Source organism: Haliotis asinina, chromosome 3 (genome assembly GCF_037392515.1).
Source record: "Haliotis asinina isolate JCU_RB_2024 chromosome 3, JCU_Hal_asi_v2, whole genome shotgun sequence".
Taxonomy (NCBI): domain Eukaryota; kingdom Metazoa; phylum Mollusca; class Gastropoda; order Lepetellida; family Haliotidae; genus Haliotis; species Haliotis asinina.
Window position 1 is genome coordinate 82,032,087 of NC_090282.1, and position 24,693 is coordinate 82,056,779.

The following is a 24,693-nucleotide window of genomic DNA, read 5'->3' on the forward strand; positions in this document are numbered from 1 at the left end:
ATCACTTGTAAAACGGCATGGTCCAGGGATGGCAACAGGTGAACGTGATTTCAGCTGAGATTCGCAGAAATTGCCATCCCTGATGGTCGTTTCGATTTGCCAATTACAATTCACTTTGAGTTTGAGAGGACTACTAATCACCACCAATACCCAGCTGATCATTCATTTATCTGGATTAGCAGACCACTTTATGTCAAAACACATGGGACACTCACACTTCACTTCACCTAGTCAGCAGAACATCAGGGCTTTGTGCGGATATGTAAGTCCATTTTGTGTTCATATAGCCTGTTGGTTTGTAAAATTTACTGTCCAAAATTGGAAACCGCAAATGGACAACATAGGTTTACTCCAATGAAGCAATTCCTGTTTGTAGCATGGTGATGTTTACCTACTAAATCTGGAAGCAGGATTTGGTTGCGTTGTTGTCCAATCACATGTCCAAATACTCCAAACTGACTGAGAATAATTAAGTCTGGACCACACACTTGAGTTCCAGAGTACTGGATGATTGAGTCAGTTTTATGAAAATATGTTACATGTCTTGGGGAATGTAAATAAGGAGTAACACAATACACAATTTGTTCATAAATATTTATTTATCATCATTCTCCGATAACAAAAGAAATATAAGCAAAATATGAGCATCACAGAATCACTTGGATGTACATGTTATTGCAGCAGGTGTTCACAAATCAGCCAGTGACTAATGTACGGTTTAAGAAGACCTCCAGATGTTAAGATGACTGGGAGATTGGTGCAATGCACTATCATTACTGTATCAACTCCCCTGGACTGCTAACATTAATCATGTGATCATAAGGCGCTGTTATTCATATGATTGGCAACAGTCTTTTATGTGAAGTTAAATTTCTGGTGTAAATAGCAATTGCAGTTATTTTCAGATTTTTATCCATCAACAGAAAATCAGTTCTTCATAAATTCTGAATAACCCTGTCCAAATGAAGATGACTTAGGTCTTCTTAATTATGGTAGCAATATTCTGAAGGGGTATTACTGATACACCAACATGATTGATACACCATTATTATTGATACACCAGTTGGTATGGCATGTGATAAATGCTTGAAACTCTGCAATTTCATTTTTTTTATGCCATATGGAGATTTCAAGCCTCTGAATTATCAGCTATATACATTGTATGATACAACATATCAGTATCAGGTAATCTATTTTATCTTTTTACACCATATTTAGTGATCAAACTACTAATCAAACTATTGATCTATTGAACTCATCTTACAACACATAAACAGACACACAGTCTTGTAGCACATCCATAGTAGACTATTATGTTTACTAAAGGTAACCAAATACATTGTATGTCTCACTTGGACACGGAGATTGACAAAAACAACCAAATGACTTTGGAAAATATTTCTTTTATCTGACAGTAACACATTTTATCACCAAGCATGACAATTCAAGAATAAAAATTGGTAAATCATCTAAAAGACTTAAATGGGCTTGACTAACATTTGTTCATCTCATTTACACCTAATATGCAGTTTTACCAAGATGGAAAGACAAGTAGTTAGTGTTTTACACCAATTGGTAGCAAAAGTATTCAAGCCTGTGTTGACACAGGCAGACAAACCAGTAGCTAATTCAACATACTTCTTGCCACAGGCAATAGAAAATGACACCTTTAAGACCAGTTACCATGCATGTGATATAATGCCACACAAGCATCCTATGGATATCACTGCTGCAAGCATAATACAGCCAATATGGCAGATTTTGAATAACAGTTTCAAACTGAAATCGAGTTATATCATGCTTTATCAGTTTTATGTTGCTGTCACTTTCTATAAATTTCGGAATATCACAAACTGAAGGCGGCTCACCAGTCACATACAAACTTAGCCAGTGAAAAGGCTTTTTTAATAGTTTTTGGAATTACAAGTTTAAAAACTTGATATGAACAAACATATTCAAACGTATGCAATGAGAAACATGACACTATCTCTAATCATCATGATCATGTGATAGACAAATAGAGATGCAATCCTTGAAATGTAATTGAGGATTACTCTATAAAAGTCATAATAAAGACAGGGAGGAAATCTGCATTACTGCTTGAGCAAGAACATAAGAGTTGAGTTGAGCAAAGGTGAAGACAGGAAGTACAGTCCATGAACACAAAGACATCTGAACAACACACCATAAAAGGGCACCAGTGATGAAATCACTGAAATGCATCAACATAAGTGCATCTGTCTTGTCTTAACAGGCCATTTTTCATTGTGAACATACAGAAATATTCAAATACTCGCAACATCTTTGACATGTAAGTTTAACATATAGGCATGATAAATCTAGCAACAAACACAGTCTGACCTCTCTTACTGATGGTAACGACACAGCACTAATCAAATAATGCTCCATAAGAGAGGAATTCAGGGATTCATTAGGTAAGGTAACGAGCCCAAGCAAACTATCTCGTCTCCATACCAAAGTAGGCTAATGATTTTTAAATAGACTCTGTCACTAACACGTGAGGATTTTTCACAACTTGTTAACAAGCTATATTCTTGTTAGCTAAGCATGCTGAACAAACTTCCGACTCCAAACTTTGCACTTCACCATGTTCAGAACTGCTCTATGATATTTCATTCTATGTTACTTCATTTGAATATGATGAAAACCAGCTTTTGCTAGGAGGATGGAAGACACATCATGCCATCTTATCGCAGTTAAGTTCCAGTACAGTCCAGCACAGTAAGACAAAGGCTTCATTGAAACTATTGTCCAGTTTCACAAAGAAGATGTATTTCAATATCTGACACCATGGACATCAATAACAAACTATTATGTCTTGAATTACATTTGGAATGCGTACATAATATGTGGTAATGAAAACGATAGACTGCTGTAATGATCTTTTGAACAGTGAATAGATTGTGATGCCACATATTACAACATGGTCAAGTCTCAGCAATCAACATGATCAATACTTAACAATACATGCATGTTCATGATGACAAATACAGTAAAAGGAAGACAGGTTCATATCATATACACAAAATATTTTTTTAAAAGAACTTGAAAATCATTATAAAGAAAGCAGTTTTCTGATGTTAAATCTGTGCTGCATGGAGGATGGAACTTGAATTGCAAACTTATAGCTCAGCTAGGCTAATTAAGGCTGAATTACAGTAATTAGCTTGTACCTTACCACACTACCACAAATAGTTAGTGATCGTTAACACAGTGATTAGCTGCATACCAAATCACATTTTTATTTGACAAAAGAACTGAGACAGTTAATTCACATCCAAAATTAATTGACCCTCAAGTTGATAATGGGGTCATTTACCAACAACAAGAATGCAGTTCTGTTTGACTGCAAAGTTTGTGTTATCAAAGAAACCGGGCTAAATGGCAAATCATTTAATCAACCCTAACACATCTAACACTAAGTATTTGGGCATAATACAAACATTAAATACAGGGAACCTCTATTCAATAACAAGCTCTGACAAGTTTATGGAGTAACTTCCCACTTCTGATGTCTTAACACAAAAATTATCTAAATGAATGTACGGATATCTACATTTCAAATTATGTATCATGCAAGAAATAAGTACAATATATTCTGTTTGCAGCAACATGATAGTCAAGCACAGTTCTTAACATAACTGAATTGTAAGCCCATACTTTAGGTGACATTATGGGCTATCAGAAGTATCTCCTTTTCAGGCTAATTGTTGACACTTAAAAGATTAACATGGCAGAAATATGTGTAACCATAATTATGGTGACAACAAGTGTAAACTTTTCCTTTTGGCCATGCCAATAATGTATTTCTCTCTTTGTACAATTATGTCCTGTGGGTCCACTCATATTGTTTACATACACATGATACAACTAGCACCGTTCATACACCTACAATGACATGAAATCTATCACATTTGGGAAATGAACACCATCTACATTCTGATATAATAATTATAATGCAGCTTTACATTCAGACAATAATCAGTTCATAAAGTCACCAGGTAACTTCTTTGAGTGGTATGTTTAGAGATTGGCGAGTCAGATAAGGAGAAACTTTATGGATCAACTTCTTTATTCAGGTGAAGTGGTGTTTGGATACAGATTCTTGTATCATTGTCAAGCAAGTACTTAAATCTGCGTCAAAAAGTTGCTTCACCCGAACAAAGAAGTTGTTGCTTCACCTCAATAATAAAGTTCATTCATAAAGTTTGTCCTTATCCCAAAGTCTTCAGGTCTGAACAGATTTCAAAAGCAAAATAAACTAAATGTCAATAACTTCAACAAACTTTCAAGACATTAGGAGCACTTAGTAATGACTAGTAGTATACATCTCATGGGTGTTAACTGGCAATACACATGGGTGTAAAGTTGCAACAGCAGCACGTCAGCCTGAACAACGGTGGCCATTATCTTGTAAGGCTGCATAAAAAAATTAAATGTCTCAGGCATGTATTTTTCAAAAGTGGCAAGGGAGGTAGGACTTTTTAAAAATCTTTTGATAGAAAAAAATGTGATGGGGAGGAACACAATTTTATATTTCTCTCTCAGAAATACAGCTTGGTAAGTTTAGCATGTATCAATTATAGTGAACAAATAGATGATCGGGATGTCGCAAAGTCAAATTATTTTCTTAAAATGGAAATATAAAATTGTTATGTGCACAAATAAAAGTCACATACCGATGCCAGAGAAACATTTCACTTTTTTTCATTTAGCCTAATGGCTACTTCAACAAACATTCAAACCTAAGCAGTCACTTGAGCTATAACATGTATCACAACATGAAGAGAGTCATTCATATGTTTCAGTATGTTTTAATGCAGTTCAATAAACTCTTCCAGAAATTGAGGAATCAGTCCCTTGTAACTGATGTTGTGAACCCTTACAGCAGTGGCAGCTAAACATTTCAGATATATTTGATTGTGTTGCCTGAGAATCACCTCTGCCACTCCTGTTGTTGAACACTGCATTGGTGTTTTCCTTTCTGAATTACGCATATCCAGATGAGATCCTCCACGTATCAGGGACAGTATTATCTGGTGTAGCGTGTCAAAATCATCTATTGGGTCATTGTAGCGTACTATAACATGGAGAGGTGTGTTTCCTACGTGGTCCTGTGCATTGACGTCTGCTCCACAGCGTACCAACAAAGCTGCTAGTGGTGAATTTGGAAAGGACACAACATCGTTGACATGGAAATCATCAACGATGCTTGCACTATCCACTGCCATATGAAGAGCAGAATATCCATTCTTGAGAGCAGGTTTCAGTCTCAAAAACCTGTACACAAGTTGGTGGAGCTGATGCAGTTCTTCTTTGCTCTTGGTAACTTTCAGAGCTATAACAAGCAAATAGAGGTAAGTATGGATGTTAGTTTGATAAATTTCAACCAGAGCCAGATAATCCTCATCCTCTTTCCCCATTCTCTCCATGTCTCTCTCTATCTCCTTCCCTGCATGATCCAGTACTTCCAGGATTGGAGAGAACTCAAGCCTTACACCTATATGAACCATCTGTGAAAAGACTTGGGAAAAACGAAGTAGATCTTTTGGAATGGCTCTGTTATTTCTCTGCCTCAGTTTCATGGCATGCATCCACAATGCAATACACCTGTCAAATCTGGCACTGTCAGCAAATACAGCTCCCCGAAATATCACTGGATGTGGGACCTCTGGGTTATCCGCACCAAGAATTCTTTCACGGATCGCTAATGATTCCATGTGAAGGGCTCCATAATTCTTTTCTATCGCTTCAAGTGCAATCATTGTTTTACACTCCACCCAGTTGTCATATGCTGGGACAGGAGGGTAGTGTGGCTTATGAACAATATTATGAGGATCTCTATACCTTTCCTCCATGGCTAACTTGAGATATTGGTATGCTTTTGAAATATCATAATTTTCTTTGTCATTGGCAAACGATGCTCCTGAAACCTCTAGAGCATCTATTTTGTCTTTCTTTGAGCACTCAGGTAAAGAGATGAGATAGTTCACAACTTGACTCTTTCCACATTCTGCAGCAACAATCAGTGGAGTCATTTTATGGTCATTTTCAGTCATAGATGCTCCAAATTTGATGAGCTCTTTAACAATTTCCAAGTGGCCACACTCTGCAGAGAAATGTAGAGCAGTTGCTCCACAATGAGCCTTGCAGTCGGGGTTTGCCCCTTTCTCCAACAGGAAGGTCACCACGTCGCGGTGGTCCTTGTAACAACTGATCATCAAGCAAGTGTTATTGTACTTGTTAGCTATGGTCAAATCTGCACCGTGTTCAACCAAGTACCGTACTATGTCGAGGCGACCATCAAAACATGCTGCACGCAGTGGCGTTGAATTTGTAAGCGTTGGGTGATTTACGTCTGCGTCATGTTCAACCAGATACTTCACCACGCCGAAATGCCCAGCTCCTGCTGCACACCACAACGCCGTCGCACCTTCGATCACATACCCTTCGAACTTCACTGTCCCCGTCTGCTCGTGATCTACCCGGAAGTTGCTGAGGAGGACTTGTACAACTTTGTCCTCCCCGTTCCTGGCTGCTATGATAAGTGGCGTTGTTTTCTGCCCGTCCTCCTCTGTGTAATGGTTGAGAACCGCGTCAACGATATTCGCGTCTAGATTCCATAGCATTGCGAATATGCTGATAGCCATCCCATCTCTTGCAGATGTAAACACCTTTTGTTTCAGAGACTTCACCATCTCTGGCGAAAATTCGGAAGCCATTCTAGTTAGTATCAATTAACAACACGCTTTTCGATGTCAAGATTGGACGAAATTTGACAATCTGTTTGTTATGCTCTCTGCCATGATGAATGAAACGCATGCGTATACATTTATGAACGGTAACTCTTAACATCACAAATGCATACCGCTAAAACTTCGATTATTTGAAGCACCCGTAATATATACTTTCAAAAGCGATCCAAGTAATGCGTTCATGACTTGCATTCGTCGAAGCTAACATGAGAGAAAGCTAGTAAACTAAAGGTCCCATTAAATGCAATGGTAATGATACTTGATGATATACTTTCTTAATTAAAGAACAAAAAACTTCATTAGAAAAAAGGACTGCATTCAATCCACATGACACTAAAATATTGAACAAACCTGAAAATATCGTGTATAGGATGTAACTCACAAAAAGGGCTTGTTGGATGTAAAACTCGCCAGCCCTAAACGCCACTTACCTGAACGCAAATAATTTAGGGTTGACAAGTTTATCATCCAAATGGAATTCATCGTTTAGTTTTACGAGTGAATTAATAATGAGTTTATTTTCCTAAAATATTATGAATATCCTTATATACACATCTAAATTTTAACTAGATCGTCGGACAGGAGAATTTAAGAGTCTGACAGTCTGTTTTGAAAATAACCCGTCCCGGGTGGTCGGGCAGGTAGGTAGTTCGAACGCTGTCTAAACACATTTTTAAAGTTTATTTCAGAGCGTGACGATGCTTAAAAAGAATAATAAGTACAAGATAATAATAAGTCTGAGAGAATCTAATTTTAAAAATTCAGGGGTCATCCTCCTTTCACAGTGGTTTAGGTCCCAATAGGAAAATATATACCCTCTTTATTTATGTATGAGGTACTCTATGTGCACGTCATTTTGTGTAACAACAATCAAGATATTTCGCGTCATTGACACAAAATGGCGCGAAATGGCTTACTCTCTTACTCATTTCACGAAATGACTGATTTCGCAATCTGATTATAACATATATATGACGCGCGCGCGTGCGTGCGTGTGTGTGTGTGTGTGTGTAAATCTATGTTCTCTGTTTAGCCTACATAGCCATGACTGGTTAGTGTGGTCGTGGCGTCGTTCACAACAGGAAACCACGGTAACAAAAAGGTTCAGTGCATTGGATTAAATGGAGATATACATTCCCATATAGCTGATAGCATCAAAATATCACATATTCAAGAAATGGTTTGTGGATGTATTGGTTAATCACCCTTACGATGTAGTTATTTAAATAAACACTGCGAGGACTTATCTAAATAACTGTGATATTTTTTGTTTTTAAATAGAAATAATTGCTCGCGGTCAGTTAATCAATTATGCCCAAAAAGACACTTCCAAGAACAATGGACAGAACTTCCCCTAGTGATCTATGGTGGAGTATGGTAGCTGTTTTGGAACTAATTCTGCATTGTTTCGGCGACCGCTTTCTGCCTTGTAACGTTTTGACATTTTTTCAAAAAATTCTTTGGTTAAATCCAGTTTTCAATCGTATAGTATCTTTTACCTGTCAGTTTCAAGTCGAAACATTGATTACAGAACAGCTTTGTTCATACCGAAACATGAGTCTCGTTAACCTGTTCGGACAAGGGCCTACGTTTCAGCCGATCCGATTTTTCATGTGTGAAAGTGAAAATAGACATCATAAACAATTCTGGTTATACTGAATTCCAATTTCTTGTTTCATTAGAAAATTGTATTTGTAAATGACTTTTAATTTTAAACTTTAATAACACCGTATTTCACATTTTATCGGCTGAAAAGTAGGTCATTGTCTGAACTGGTTAATGAGACTCATGTTTCGGTATGAACTGGACAATCAGGAATGTATACTGAGACGTGAAAGTAAAAACAGAGAGCTACTATATATCAGTGTTTAATGTCACAGAATACAACGTATACACACACGTACACTTATACAAGCACAATTATGAAATAGCGTGAAGGATATATGAAACGACTGTCTTATAGGTGGAATATTGCTGCGTGCGGTGTAATCAATTTCGCATTGCTTGCCATGCATTGTGAGACAAAAGAGGGGAGGTAAGCTTGGTGCACATGGTCTGGGTCGCTACGAAGTATTCTACTTGTGTCGAGGCTCTTGAAATAGTTTTGTTGACCATTGTAACTGTTTTGACAGAATCCGACAAGGCATGTCATTGTGGAAGAATAACAAATCTACATTAACATTTGAGGTCAGAATGTCATGTACTGGAGTTGGTGTGAGTTGGTGTGAGTTTTGCTTTCATTACATGTTGGGTGATCCATAGTCAGTAGCTTGTGACATATAACTGTTGGTCGATAATTATGCAAATATCCTGCACGGGGCTGACCTTCGTTTTTGTACGTCAACAGAATACCAGCTTATCAGTTAATGGTCGATAAGAAGAGTTGGCTCAATACTTTTCCTCCTTGGTCGCTTAACATCGTTACCACATGCCACATTGACGATGAACATATAAGCTCTACAGTAGCTCGTCGTCATCTGTGTTTAGTTCATTCAAAGTAGTGTCGAACCGCACGGTCATGCCTTGTATAGAATTTAGCATAACATTCACTTCATCTTCTGAAGTTCCAGAACCACGAGGCTGGTATTGTTCCAGTGCGGCACTGTTTTCACTCACAACGTTTGTGTTGACGCTAACGTCAGTGTCGTCCCTCACAATCACCTGGTCACGTGGTGGATCACAGGCCTGCTGCTTCATCCGGGCCACAAGCTGCTTCCAGTTGTAGAACGTGTACTGAGGTGTGAACGCATCTCCCGACGTCGCAACATCGTCGTCATCTAGCTTGCTACTTTTGATGTGGGCGCATTTGGCATACACAGGCGGTGCTGCATTGTGAAATATAACGCACAACTTCATTTTAAAACTTTTGAAAATTTTGCGTTGCAAGTTTGTTTTACACTCTGTCATTAAAATATGACCTTTATAAAACTTACAAATTTGGCATTAGTGTAAAAGGAGAAAGCAAGAACAGTGCAGGATCTGATGATGTGTGTTAAGTCTTGCAAATTGAAGTCGCGCATGGCTGCCAATAAGAAAACCTTCTCTCTCTCTCTCTCTCTCTCTCTCTCTCTCTCTCTCTCTCTCTCTCTCTCTCTCTCTCTCTCTCTCTCTCTCTCTCTCTCTCTCTCTCTCTCTCTCTCTCATATTTATCATCATGTGTTGAGGATGTGTCTTACGCATGGCGATGCTGGCGATGCTGGGCGTTGTTGCCGGCACTGTAAGTGAGCCTGCATTCTGAATGGGCGTGGCTGTCGGGACCAGCGTGCCGTTGCATGGAAATGGCATTGCACCCGGTGAGGGGAGATTGGTTTGCTCGGGGTCACCAGTCAGGGTGAATAATCCTTCCCCACCCAGCATCCGGGCCACCACGTGACGCAGTGGGATTGTGCCGATGAGGATCTCGTCGTGGAACTCGATGCTGTCACAGTTGCAGCCGTCAGGCGCTATTTTCAACTAAGGAAATGGAGACCAGTAAAAAGAGGTCAGTAAAAAGACCAGTCTGTGTTGATCAATATTATGAAATGCTACTGCACTTACCTCTCAATCCTTTTTGCATCGTTCTATATTCCAGTCACGTTGTATTATGATTCCTGTTTATAATTACCATAATGTATGTTTTGTACACAGTCTGCCTGTAAATAATCGGACTACAAAACCGGACGATCCTGTGATTTATATTTAGGGCAACGCTATACGAACCATTATGACCAGTGTAGGCTGGTGGGACCCATTATAAGTTTACCAACAGAGAGACAGCACCCAACCTTCCTACACGTACAAACCCTCCCGTACCAGTGCTCTCCACAATCTCTACGGGGAGGCTCAGTGAAATTCTCATTTTCCCCAGACGGGGAAAGGTGCAGCACAAAGAGGAAGTAGGTGGTTAGACATGTCGATATCGTCCTAAGAAGCCTTGAATACTCGACTGACAGTCCGCTGCAGTGTGACTGGAATATTGCTGACCTCGGTGGTAAACAGAATTCACACATTTGCTACTACTACCACTGCTGCTGCTGTTGCTGCTGTTGCTGTTGCTGCTGATCATGATGATGCAGATTAGGTTTAGAATTGGACTAAAGGGATTGGGTACTCAGACTGTTTGTCCTCATGATCGATGCTCATGATGCCGGTCACGGGATTGCTTGACTACTACTACTACTACTACTACTACTACTACTACTACTACTACTACTACTACTTACCTGTGGAGGTCCCGGGGAAGAATAGGCATCAGCAACCCATGCTTGCCATAAAAGGCGATCGGGTGGTCAGGCTCGCTGACTTGGTTGACACACGTCATCGGTTCCCAATTGCGCAGATCGATCCTCATGCTGTTGGTCACTGGATTGTCAGGTCCAGACTCGATGGTTTACAGACTGCCGCTATATGGCTGGAATAATGCTGAGTGCGGCGTAAAACTAGACTCAATCACCCACTTACTACAACTACAATACTACTACTAAATTGTTGCTTCCAAGCCCACTGTTACACAGTGTTACTACACTGCCTATGCAACACCACAGGCACCATACAGCTCTGACATGCTACTCTACACATGTTCGTACCCTGACGATGTAGTCCACGTCGATGATGTTGCAGCCCATGAGATGTGAGGGTGGTGTAGGCGGGATGTCTACTGTGGTCTTCAGCACCCCCGAACTGTTAGGGGATACAGGGTCCATGTCGAACCTGTCTAGTTCCTCTTCCTGCTTCTTCGAGTCATCGTGGGCGAAATACGTCGTCACCTAGCAACACGCAGCTCATGTACAGTGAAACGCCATTTGTCAGACCCCGCTATCTGCACATACACTGGGAGTTCTGCTTGACATATTACACACACACGGACGCACGGACGCACGCGGATGTATGACAGCAGATCCGTGTCACCGTTGTGTTAGGATACTGAAGATGCTTGATGGAATTACACATCGAGTCGATACAGCACTATGAATCGGACGTTTGCGTGCACTATAAACCAAACAGGTACTCATATACTACCCACCATTTTGAACTTGACCTCGGACAGGAGTCTTCTGTTTGACTTGTTCTTCACCTCCACTATGATGGGGATCTCCTCTCCGGGCACGAACCCGCGGCGGTCGATGTAATAGTTGAGGGAGAAGTAGCCGGCTTTGCAGCACCCACAGCAGACAGTCTGTTCAGCCGTGTGCATGATGGGCTCCTGCAAGTTAGTAGATGCGGCCATCGTAAAAAATGGCGTCATCCGGTCAAGCAATAGCCACTTATAAACTGCATCAGGATACTTTGCAGAATATTGTGATGTCATCAATTCCTATGAAAAAGCTCAAAACCTTACAGCAAGTGACAAGTGACATCAGGTTACAATAATGATTTTCGATGAGAAATAGATTATCACACTCTAGCATTTTAATATCGCAAAGAGTAACACTGGTCATTAAAAGTCTCACGATGTCCGCAAGACCTTGGACTTGAAACATTTATCGACTTATGTTCATGCATTCGAAACTAATAATGCTGTTTTATTACTACTTTTGTAAAGCATGTAGTGTAACGAATATTTGGGCAATCGAATGTCAGGCTTTTATGCCATAGTGTCGGGAGCTGCGTAGCCATATTTCTTAAAGCGAAGGTCTGCATACGGTCCAGGTCAGTTTGTAGTGGGAATCTATCATACAGAGATAATAAGTATGCCCTAAACATAGGGCCAGAAATCTACTTGCACTGTTTAAAGTCATGTTATTACATAGGAGCGATTCCATATCAGAAACGGAAGTAGTAAGCGGCCTTCACACAGCAAACTAAAGTTTGACAACAAACTCGAGTTTGAGAGTGTGAACATTCCAACAGCTCGCCACCAACACTAATTTCAGACTTGTCAAACTGTTGTCGGTCTCATTCTCACCAACTTTTCCATCAAACCTTCGGTGTTGTCAAACTATTGTAGAAACGACCAATCGCAATCAATACACTTGTCACGTGACCGCAACAATAGACAGATGGTGCTAAAACGACACGAACGTTTGACAGGTGAAAGCGCGAGTTTGAAAACTTTTATTTGTTATCAAGCTATAGTTTGCCGTGTGAAGGCCACGTTAGACAAGTTTCTGTGGACATGCTTACCCTTTCCTCGAACTCATTATTGATTATCATTGAAGCATCCGCATAACTATCAACATCTTAAATTACTTATGATTTGTTATTCAAGACTGTTTATTCTCTAGTGTTGACGGTATGTTTTCCATGGGTTCAAATTGGAGAATTATATTAATCCTCGTAGATTACGACAAGCATGCGTTACTGAAGACCAGATTCTAATGAGGACAGAGAAGAAGTGACAGAGAGTAAAGAGTAAACGTGTTTACTGACACTGGCGTGGGGATCGTCGTTAAGGTCGTACATGCCGAGTACGGTGAAAAACATCTTGACGTTGTGGTCTCTTTTCCACGGCTTGTCTATTGTGGCCTTGACCTTGTAATTGACACAGCCATGGTCTCCCTCAAAGGAACATGGGAGGTTTTTAGGGAGGGGGACGCTGAACGGGAACTCATAATGCCCGGCGGGAAGGAATGCCGAGAAGTCCTTGTCAGAATCTGGAACAGACGACTGACTACATGAAAGTATGCTGCCATACCCGGAATGGCGACGGTCTGGAAATAATCGAGCCTGGAACAGACAATTCAGTGCTCAGCAGCATGAGCATCGATCTACAGAGTCGCGATACGATGACATGTGTCAACCAAGTAAGCGAGCTTGACCACCCGATCCCGTTAGTCGGTTCTTGGTTGCATGAATATGTCAGAGGTATTGTCATCAATGATAATGAGTATAAACTGGATAACATGTGCTGGTGATACTGATCTAACTGTACTCTGCTATTGACACAGTTAATACTTTTGATAAAATGTCGGGTTCTTGGAGAATACATATGTATGTATGCATGTATGTACGTACGTGGGTCCGTACATGGGTATGTATGTAAGTATGTATGTGTGTGTGTGTGTGTGTGTGTGTGTGTGTGTGTGTGTGTATGTATGTATGCGAGCATGCATGCATGTATACATTCATCATCCAATCACAGTATCTAAGGTTATTGTTTGTTTAGTATTCTAGTTTTATCATCGATGTGCCCACCTTCCCCCCACAGCAGCTTCCTGTCGTTGATGTAGATCTCCTCCGCGTTGAAATGGACAACGACGGTGTTCTTGCTGTCGTTGTTGTCCTGGTTGGCCGTCTCCTTCCAGTTGACCCCTGCCTTGCCTTGAAAGGTCACTCGTATCCCTGAAAAAAAGAACAAAAGGGACCTGCTGACTTTTGCACTAGTCTACTGTATTTGGTACCTGAAATAATATTGTCAAATTGAAAGTAGTATGTATAAAACAATACAAAGGTCCCAATGAATCCCAGAACAATGCTATATTTCAGAGCCGTGCACCAAATCATTCAAGACCTCAGACTTAGTTTTTCAAATTACACCCTTGGTTGTCGGAGACAGAAGACTCCTACTAGTCTGCGGACAAAACTAGACTGGTCATTCCTTCCGAGCGTAGCTGACACTCCATTCTCTTCACACGGAGGTTACTCATGTCATATCTTCCTACGTACTTGCGAAGACATGACTTGACTATCCTTTGTGTGAACACATGACTTGAGTAACCTCTGAGGGAAGACATGACTTGAGTAACCTCTGAGGACAGACATGCCTAGAGTAACCTCTGAGGGAAGGCATGACTTGAGTAACCTCTGAGGGAAGACATGACTTGAGTAACCTCTGAGGGAAGACATGACTTGAATAACCTCTGTGGGAAGACATGACTTGAGTAACATCTGAGGAAAGACATGACTTGACTAACCTCTGAGAAAAGACATGACTTGAGTAACATCTGGGGAAAGACATGACTTGACTAACCTCTGAGGGAAGACATGACTTGAATAACCTCTGAGGGAAGACATGACTTGAATAACCTCTGTGGGAAGACATGACTTAAGTAAAGTAACCTCTGTGGGAAGACATGACTTGAGTAACCTCTGAGGGAAGACATGACTTGACTAACCTCTGAGGGAAGACATGACTTGAGTAACCTCTGAGGGGAGACATGACTTGAGTAACCTCTGAGGGAAGGCATGACTTGAATAACCTCTGAGGGAAGACATGACTTGAGTAACCTCTGAGAAAAGACATGACTTGAGTAACATCTGGGGAAAGACATGACTTGAGTAACATCTGAGGGAAGACATGACTTGAGTAACCTCTGAGGGAAGACATGACTTGAGTAACCTCTGAGGGAAGACATGACTTGAGTAACATCTGAGGGAAGACATGACTTGAGTAACCTCTGAGGGAAGACATGACTTGAGTAACCTCTGAGGGAAGACATGACTTGACTAACCTCTGAGGGAAGACATGACTTGAGTAACCTCTGTGGGAACTTAATGGGGAAACGTTTGACGCCCCTTAGACATTCTCCGTTCTTGAAGGAATTTCAACCATATGTGCATATATAAAACACACACAATGTTGCTTTCCAATCGTTTCTTGATTTACATCTTAACGCCTGTGGTTGGTCACTACGCGTTACAATTCCCTTTCATACCGAAATCTGATGAAACAATGTCTGTCTATAGTAAATGAGCGCAATGTCCTAGCCCGGGTGGAACCGGGTCAAACCTCATATCACATGTAATGCACTTGTTGGAGAGAACGGTTTCCCACTCATCACTGTGCAAAACCTTCCAACAAATGTCTCCCAATTCACGGTTTAAATAATAGACCGTGAGATTAATGAAAACTGAAAATAAGCACTGTATCACCAAACCTGATCTTCAAAAATACGTACATGTGTATTTTCTATTCAAAACGTTTTAATGTACTATTTCATCTTACGTTCGTGACAGGATCTTAAGATGTGACCATTTTTCATGTTCTGGATAATAAACTATATATCCCGAACACATGAATACATCACACATACCTGCTACGAAGCGAAAATCAAGTCCACGAAAGTCACGTGACACATTGTAGTTCACCTCAACTCAACAGATATTAATGTGTCAATTTTGACTTTGCTTTATGTTTTTACATTGGCAGATAGAAATGTCAGCAATATATACAAGTTATAGCAGTATTGCTCCGATATGTGTAGTTTTAAACGACCTTCGTTTGGTTGTACACCATGAGCCCCCGGTTCCTGTCTCAGTCCATGAGCCCCCGGTCCCGGTCCCGGTCCCAGTCCCAGTCAAAGAGCCCCCGGTCCCAGTCCCACTCCATGAACCCCAGGTCCCTGTCCCAGTCCATGAACCCCAGGTCCCTGTCCGAGTCAATGAGCCCCCGGTCCCTGTCCGAGTCAATGAGCCCCCGGTCCCAAACTCGGTATTACGCGTACAGTACAAAACCGCTTATACTGCTACATCGCCGCTATGGCTGCAACATTGATGATGCGTCGTTAAGCAATATTCACTCACCCACTCTTATACTGTCACAGCTTGTAATACAAGGGGCACTCATGGTAGTTAACTGTCGATCGATGAATAGTTTTGCTAGAATCCGTCAAGAAGACATGTTTACACCGAACCGATTTTTACGGGAAAACATGATATTGGCTGAATGCCTCAAACCATACTAGTAGCGATCAGGGCTGTGCTATCTGATGTATTAAAACCTGGAACATTGGGATATGAGAGGTTATCGCAGTAAAGGAAGAATGACGAGAGTTCCACTGAATTACTGGTCCGGGTCACTGTACGTCAGAACCCGTAGCCATAGTGTGCATGCAAGGGTAAAACGGTATACATGACATATATAACTGTCCGTGCAGTTGTTGAATATTGCATTCGTTCCCTATTTCCCACTGAGTTGATCAGTGATAGCGTTTATAAATTATTCTGCTTGAATGTCCACTGGTGCCTGTTGATATCAGTACTTGCTGGGGAGCCATTAGTGTGAGGTAATGAGTGTGACAGAGTGGCGATTTAATACCTAACAGTGCTCTCCTGAGAATAGCTGGACAAACATTGGCTGGACACGCAAACCAAAGAATACTGGCGTTAACAGGCTTACAGATTTTGTATTATTCCATAAATCATTCATGCTGGTTGGGCGGTGAAGGCATGGACAGCAGCGTTGGTAGAATATATAGCCATTGGTTTGCTAGACTATACATCCATGGGGGTTTATCCAAGTCATGTGGTGTTTTTCAAAATGAAGTTTCACTACGATACTATCCAGCTAAAACAGCAAAGTTGTATACGAATTAATTAATCGATGTGTATTCCATGTTTTCAATTTGAATTTCCGTCGTGATATTACTGCTAATAGTGGCGTAAACCTTACTCACTCACTCACTCACTCACACAAGTTAAGTTTAATAGGCTGTGCCATTAGCTAGAGCCACCTGCTTTAATATTACTTTCGTGCTTTGGCTGTCGGTAATGGCATCTGATGTACAAAGCTCAAGCTCCCGACCTACCGCATGTCAGGTGGGTGCGTCTGTAACAACGCTTATTGTGGAGTAGCCCCGCTGCTTCCGGACCTAGCCGAAGTCTTGGTTCCAGCTTGTTATGCTAAACTGACGCGTTATGCGTAGCGACTGGACCACATACATTACAGCAACCATACAGATTGATGAAGAAACGAGGCCAACATGATACAGACTATAAGTTGTACCCCACCACGCCTTTCTCAAGTAGCTGATCAAAGTGATCATGTTCCACAAATCATTACTATCTTAAAAACATATATATCTAATGACCAGACAAACAATGAAGTGTCACTAATTGATTGGATCATTAATTCTGTGATTGAGGAATATGGTGTTAAGAGATGATGTATCTTGTATCTATTTCATCGTTGTTTTTTTTTCTTCAGTTTATATGCATGATGTATGTATTCAACACTTTAATACATCACTGTTGACATATTTTCAACTTAAGTAACGTCCGATGAAGCAAGAACTTCGTTGTTGAAACTCTTACCTCTCATTTTCATGGGCTCGGTAATGCTGACGACGACCACACCCTTCACCACTTCACCCGACGTGTACACCGTCTTGGAGTTTTCAAGTCGTATACAGAAGTCCTGTAACTTGCCCATGATGCTGGTTGTGAACACAGCGGTAACGACAACACTTTTGGGGAAACGTCACAGTTTATTCACCATCAAGGAAACCAACATTGGCACCACGCGCCGACTATGATGTACTGATAATCCCGAGGTGTCTGAAGTGGCAGATTAATTGTCATTGTTTGAACCAGTCATGTGTCTAGACGTACGGCTGAGAAGACACTGACACATTGCAGCAACACCGACATCACCAACTTCATCGCTCCAGCAACAGATCACTTTAAAGTGCCTCTCTGTCTTCTACCAGTTTATCCAAAGACAGCAATCACATCAGCTGGCTCCCCGCTTGTTTCATGCAAACGAATGGTACAGAACCAACGTACTTAAACTAATCCAATTACTGGAAAGATTAATATAATGTCAAAAACTCGCCGGTTCCTGTGAAAAGCTCACAGACTCATACCGTGGAAGTGCGCTGTGTACTGAAGCTCGCGGTACCGTGTAACTTCCAACGCCCGGTACTGATAGCTCAATCAGGTGCCTCTATAGTCGTCTACATGTCCATCAGTATCACGCCGGCGGGAATTATAAACATGTTTACTCTAGTGGATCAATAGCATCGCTTTTGTATCTGTAGGGGTAGCTCGGACGCCAAGTAACAGCGCTATTGCTGACTTGTACCGGGTACAGTGGAGTACGCACAGTCTGCTTCACAGGACTCATTAATTCAGTTGCGGTCAGCTACCGATCCACCGGATTGAGCGCGTGGGAGCAGTTGATAAATGGATGCAATCATATAGAAAGTAGTTAATGACTGACAACAAGGGTTCATTGCTATACAGCGTGGATAACAGAGTATGTTGCACAGCGGCATCTCACAGCAGATATTGATAACGACGACAGACATCCGGCATCCCTGGCCACTAACCCCCCCCCCCCCCCCCCCCTCCCCCCACAAACAAACAAAACACAAAAACAAGGAAACAAATAAAAAACCCAATATACACAATGCTACGTAATATAATACTATTGTTCCGTCTTGGAAAATATTCGCACGTTACTAATGGATAATTTCAATCATGACGCAAGACCATCTTTAGTGTTGACTTTTATGGTTAATAGTCACGTGACTTATCCCACAAGATAATATTTAAGTTTGACTTTGTTTCAATCCCTGCGTCCGATGTTGCTGATAACAACATTACATTCCGCCTGAGTAGTGTAGGCTGACTTTGTATGCGGGCGATCTAGTGCCTGATTTTCAGGATGTTGGTTCAAACCAAATAAAAGTGCGAGTATCTGAATTTTACTGAGAAAGTGTAATCACCGAAACACATCACGATGCTTTCTTAGATCAATTATTCAAACATATGAAGTTGAGAGAAAAACGGAGAAAAAAACACTTAAAACAATACATCGTGCTACCGTCTTTCTCTTGCGATGTCTTGCGTATTTCCCCATCCCCCACACACCCTTCTTCTAACACACAACATTACACGTACGCAGAGCTGCAGTAATTTTGTATCGGACGGTAACCCATAACCCATCTCACATTCCACTACCGTATTCTAGGACCGGCTAATCATTTCCCGGTTGAATGCGCGCAGCACCCACTCTGCCCTGTCAGAGAACACATTAACCAGTGCCTTGACTCTCATGCGTGTAATATCTGGTATATTCTAACATAGTCTAGATAAAGACGGTTGAGTCAGGCAACGCCTTTACACATACATGTTTGATGACAGAATATGGTTATGGTCCGATGTGACCATGCTTGCCATAAAAGGCGACTATGCATGTCGTAAGAGGCGACTAACGGGATCACGTGGTCAGGCTCGCTGGCTTGGTTGACTCCTGTCATCAGGTCCCAATTTCGCAGATCGTTGCTAATGCTGTTGATCACTGGATTGTTTGGTCCAGACTCAATTGTTACGAACCGCCGCCATATACATGGATTATTGCTGATTGCGGCGTAAAACTAGACTCACTCACTCACCTACTGTGGTCCGATGTCGATGTTCCATACAACATTCAGTACATGGAGAACGGCTATTGGCCGCAGCCGTCACCATCATGCGTTGTGATGCTGTAATGGTTATATTACCTGTCTCACAGCCCCAACGACTGGCTTATTAACAAGTCAATACAACCAATAATACAAGATCATAAACTGAAGGTGGAAGGTAAACGTGTGAATTCAGTATCATGATCAGTTAATGTCTATTTATGACAGATATGAACTGCCATTCAAATTAACCAATGTGTGATGTAGCCTATAATGAAACAAACAAGATTTATTTCCACGGTGTAGTATTTCATACGGTCAATTCAAACAAAAGTTCTGGTTTTGATCTTACACTTACGCTGCGATTAAGTTTGTTATTATAATCAAATGTAACTTATGTTATATTTGGGATAACACTTTCGTAATTAAGTACGGATTCTAGTCCCGTTGTTGGGTTGAGTCCTTTTCGTTCTGTTTATGCAATAATTACACAGTGCTGGTTTATATTTGTGAAGAACCGTCTTCTGGACTGTCAATGTAGCTATAATGTGTGAAACCCCTTTTGAGACGGCCCCTGGTGCCACGTGATTAGAATACAACCTCGCGTCTAGTTAGGTCCAAGTCACCCCTCCATACACCCCGAATATGCCATTGTTTCTTTGCATTACACCCACAAAGGTATAAGAAGTGTTATTGGAAAGTAAGAGTACTTCTTTGTTCTCTCGTCTCGGTTCCCCACATAGGTACAATATGTGAAGCCCATTTCTGATGTCCCCCTCCGTAATATTGCTGGAATATTTCTAAGGAAACTAAACTCACTCACTCTTTTGTGTGCAAACTGCAATCCTTTTGCTTACACTCCCCAGTGTTTCTCATCTGACAAATAACAAGGTTTAAGCCAAAACAGGGAATAGAAGATGATATTGCTCAGATTTCCACTTGACTGCCGTGCACAATGTAACCTAAATTAGACAGGATTTGTATGAGCATTTTTAATCCTTCTTAGAAGAACATGTCTTATTCGTCTTCAAAAGTTTGGAAGTGTAGAATCCAATGACTGCAGGAATATTGCACGTCATAAACCAAGGTTGACAACTGGAGAGTTGGAGTTGCCCCTCCTACTGGCTCGTCATCATACTATGTATATTCCAGGAAGGTCTGCATTCATTCAGCTGCAATTATAAATATCAACACCCCTCGTCTCTGTAAATTAACCCACACCATGTCACGTGTATCATCATTCAGCCTTCAGGGCAGATTCATTTTCGGTCGTAGACAGCATTTTCAAAGATCAGAATTACAAATGATTAGAAGAGCAAAACTTCTATCTTCTTAATTTTACAATTACAAAGTAATTACAAATGAAACAATGTGTGATTTATCATTTTTTCTAAAAATGTTACTTTGTATTTCTATATTGTTTTAGATTATTTAGAAAATATTATTTTTGTTTACATAAATCTGAACATTCTGTAAAACTGTTATAAGTCTAATGATTTTGAAAATACAGCATATGAAAATCTTATAAAAAGAAAGTGTATAAAACTATAAGCAAGGACACATCACATGTATCAATATGATATGCTCTCCACTGACAATTTACAAGGCTGACAAGGTTTCCCCCAAACTTCATCTGTGGAAGGCAGATGGTACTCATGACCATCAGATCTGCGATTCAGGAATGCAGTTGTTTGCACACAGGCGTCATTGATACAGCAGTTACAAGCGGGTTCCGGTGAATATTCATGCGAGTCCCTGGAGGTAATTACAGTCAATGATTTCTGTTATGGCCTAGGGTCGTAACTCATCGTAGAGGTTAATGAGGTCATCCCGCTAACCCTTCTGCACAAACCCACTGAAAGTATCAGACGATGTGTAGCCTTTGGGTCTGCACTGCTCGCAACCCGTGATTCCATGTACAGATCTCAACGTTTCACAACCAATTAGTCCATGTAAAATCTCCTTCTCTCACAACCAATCAGTTAGTGTACAGATCTCCGTGTCTCACAACCAGTCAGTTAGTGTACAGATCTCCGTGTCTCACAACCAGTCAGTTAGTGTACAGATCTCCGTGTCTCACAACCAGTCAGTTAGTGTACAAATCTCCGTGTCTCACAACCAGTCAGTTAGTGTACAAATCTCCGTGTCTCACAACCAAACAGTCCATGTAAAAATCTCAACGCTTCACAATCAACAATTTCAAGTACGGATCTCCATGTCTCACAGTCAGTCAGTCCATGTGCAAATCTCGATGTCTCACAACCAATCAGTCCATGTGCAAATCTCCATGTCTCACAGTCAGTCAGTCCATGTGCAAATCTCCATGTCTCACAACCAAACAGTCCATGTGCAAATCTCCATGTCTCACAGTCAGACAGTCCATGTGCAAATCTCCATGTCTCACAGTCAGTCAGTCCATGTGCAAATCTCCATGTCTCACAGTCAGTCAGTCCATGTGCAAATCTCCATGTCTCACAGTCAGTCAGTCCATGTGCAAATCTCCATGTCTCACAGTCAGTCAGTCCATGTGCAAATCTCCATGTCTCACAGTCAGTCCGTCCATGTGCAAATCTCCGTGTCTCACAGTCACTCAGTCCATGTGCAAATCTCCATGTCTCACGACCAATCACTCCATGTATAAGTCTCCATGTTTCACAAACAAAAAGTGCATGTGCAAAACACCATGCATGTCTCACAACCAGTCAGTCCATGTATACATCACCGTGTTTCACAAACAAAAACTGCATATACAAACGTTCGTGTTTTACAACCAGTCAGTCCATGCATGTACAGATCTCTTGGTCTCGCAGTCAGTCAGTCAATGTACAAGTCACCATGTCTCCCAACCATCATGGACACTAGATGTAAATAATAAATTCCTAACGTCCGTGTCACACATCCAATCAGTCCATGTACAAATCTCAACGTTTAACGACAAATCGGTTTATGTTCAAATCTCCATGTCTCCCGTGTCTTCGATCAGTCCACGTACAAATATCCTTGTCTCACTACCAATCAGTCCAGGTACAAATCTCCGAGTCTCGCAGTCAGTCAATGTGCAAATCTCCCTGCATCAGAAACAATAATTTTATGTTCAAATCTCCGTGTCTCACAACCAATCACTCCATGTACAAAGCTAATTGTCTCACAAATAGTCAGTCCATGTACAAATCTAATTATCTCACAAACAATCAGCCCATGTACAAATCTAATTATCTCACAAACAATCAGTCCGTGTACAAATCTAATTATCTCACAAACAATCAGCCCATGTACAAATCTAATTATCTCACAAACAATCAGTCCGTGTACAAATCTAATTCTCTCACAAACAATCAGCCCATGTACAAATCTAATTATCTCACAAACAATCAGTCCGTGTACAAATCTAATTCTCTCACAAACAATCAGCCCATGTACAAATCTAATTATCTCACAAACAATCAGTCCGTGTACAAATCTAATTCTCTCACAAACAATCAGCCCATGTACAAATCTAATTATCTCACAAACAATCAGTCCGTGTACAAATCTAATTCTCTCACAAACAATCAGCCCATGTACAAATCTAATTATCTCACAAACAATCAGTCCGTGTACAAATCTAATTATCTCACAAACAATCAGTCCGTGTACAAATCTAATTCTCTCACAAACAATCAGCCCATGTACAAATCTAATTATCTCACAAACAATCAGTCCGTGTACAAATCTAATTCTCTCACAAACAATCAGCCCATGTACAAATCTAATTATCTCACAAACAATCAGTCCGTGTACAAATCTAATTATCTCACAAACAATCAGTCCGTGTACAAATCTAATTATCTCACAAACAATCAGCCCATGTACAAATCTAATTATCTCACAAACAATCAGCCCATGTACAAATTTCCATGTCTCACAACCATCATGGACGCTAGATGTGATAAATAAATTCCTAACGCCCGTGTCCCGCAACAAATCATTTCATGTACAAATCTTGTTTCACAACCAATCAGTCCATGTACAAATCACCATGTTTTACAACCAATCGGTCCATTTACAAATCTCCTTGTCTCACAACCAATCAGTCCATGCATAAATCTCCGTGTTCCACAAAGCAAAAGTGCATGTATAAACGCCCGTGTTTCACAACCAATCAGTCAATGTACAAATCGCTTTGTCTGTCACTCAATCCATACACACACACCGTATGTCACAATCAATCAGACCATGTACAAATCACCCCGTATCACAACCAGTCATTCCATGTGCAGATCTCTGTGTCTCACAACGAATCAGTCCATGTACAAATCTCCTTCTCTCACAACCAATCGACCCAGTACAAATCTCCTTCTCTCACAACCAATCACTCCATGTATAAATCTCCGTGTCGCACAGCCAATCATTCTATGTACAAATCTCCGTGTCTCACAATCAATCAGTTCATGTACAAATCTCCTTCTCTCACAACCAATCAACCTACGTACAAATCTCAACGTTTCACAACCAATCAGTCCATGTACAAATCTCCGTGTCTCACAATTAATCAGTCCATGTACAAATCTCCTTGTCTCAAAAGCAATCATTCTATGTACAAATTCCCATGTCTGACAACCAATCAGTCCATATACAAACGCCCGAGTTAAATAACCAATCAGTTCATGTAAAAATCTCCCTGCCTCACAACTGATCAGGCCATGCACAAACCTCCGAGTCTCACACCCAACGTAGACGCTAGATGTGGCCAATACAATCCTATATATTGCCTGAAAAACATATCGTACCGAAATAAACGCTGGGTCAGCTTGGAATCTTTCGTGTTTGGATGTTCAAGGAGCATTCGTAATTAACGTGTGGGAATTTTCATTTGGATTTGGTCGCGAAGCCCT

The 24,693-nt window shown here is 40.8% G+C and overlaps 2 protein-coding genes across 2 annotated transcripts; both read right to left on the reverse strand.

Annotated features, from left to right (window-relative positions):
• Positions 1 to 578: 578 nt before the first annotated feature.
• LOC137278585 (protein fem-1 homolog B-like) lies at positions 579 to 6,833 on the reverse strand. Its single transcript, XM_067811044.1, has one exon. The coding sequence runs from the start codon at positions 6,741 to 6,743 to the stop codon at positions 4,836 to 4,838; it is 1,908 nt and encodes a 635-aa protein (XP_067667145.1). The 5' UTR covers positions 6,744 to 6,833; the 3' UTR covers positions 579 to 4,835.
• A 1,798-nt stretch (positions 6,834 to 8,631) lies between these two features.
• Positions 8,632 to 18,315, reverse strand: LOC137277142 (arrestin domain-containing protein 2-like). Its single transcript, XM_067808813.1, has 7 exons — positions 17,727 to 18,315; positions 13,890 to 14,036; positions 13,125 to 13,348; positions 11,779 to 11,958; positions 11,342 to 11,521; positions 9,953 to 10,229; positions 8,632 to 9,601 (listed from the first exon to the last, which is right to left on the reverse strand). Exons 1-7 carry the CDS (start codon positions 17,842 to 17,844, stop codon positions 9,234 to 9,236), a joined length of 1,494 nt encoding a protein of 497 aa, XP_067664914.1. The 5' UTR covers positions 17,845 to 18,315; the 3' UTR covers positions 8,632 to 9,233.
• Between the last annotated feature and the right edge of the window lie 6,378 nt (positions 18,316 to 24,693).

Bases quoted from the DNA above. Each gene is read 5' to 3' on its own strand.
- LOC137278585 (XM_067811044.1), bottom strand. From the start codon at position 6,743: ATGGCTTCCGAATTTTCGCCAGAGATGGTGAAGTCTCTGAAACAAAAG.
- LOC137277142 (XM_067808813.1), bottom strand. From the start codon at position 17,844: ATGGGCAAGTTACAGGACTTCTGTATACGACTTGAAAACTCCAAGACG. The intron at 11,959-13,124 runs GTCAGTAAACAC...ACTAACTTGCAG, and splicing joins ACGACGATCCCCACGCCAGT to GAGCCCATCATGCACACGGC. The intron at 11,522-11,778 runs GTGGGTAGTATA...GCGTGTTGCTAG, and splicing joins CCGAGGTCAAGTTCAAAATG to GTGACGACGTATTTCGCCCA.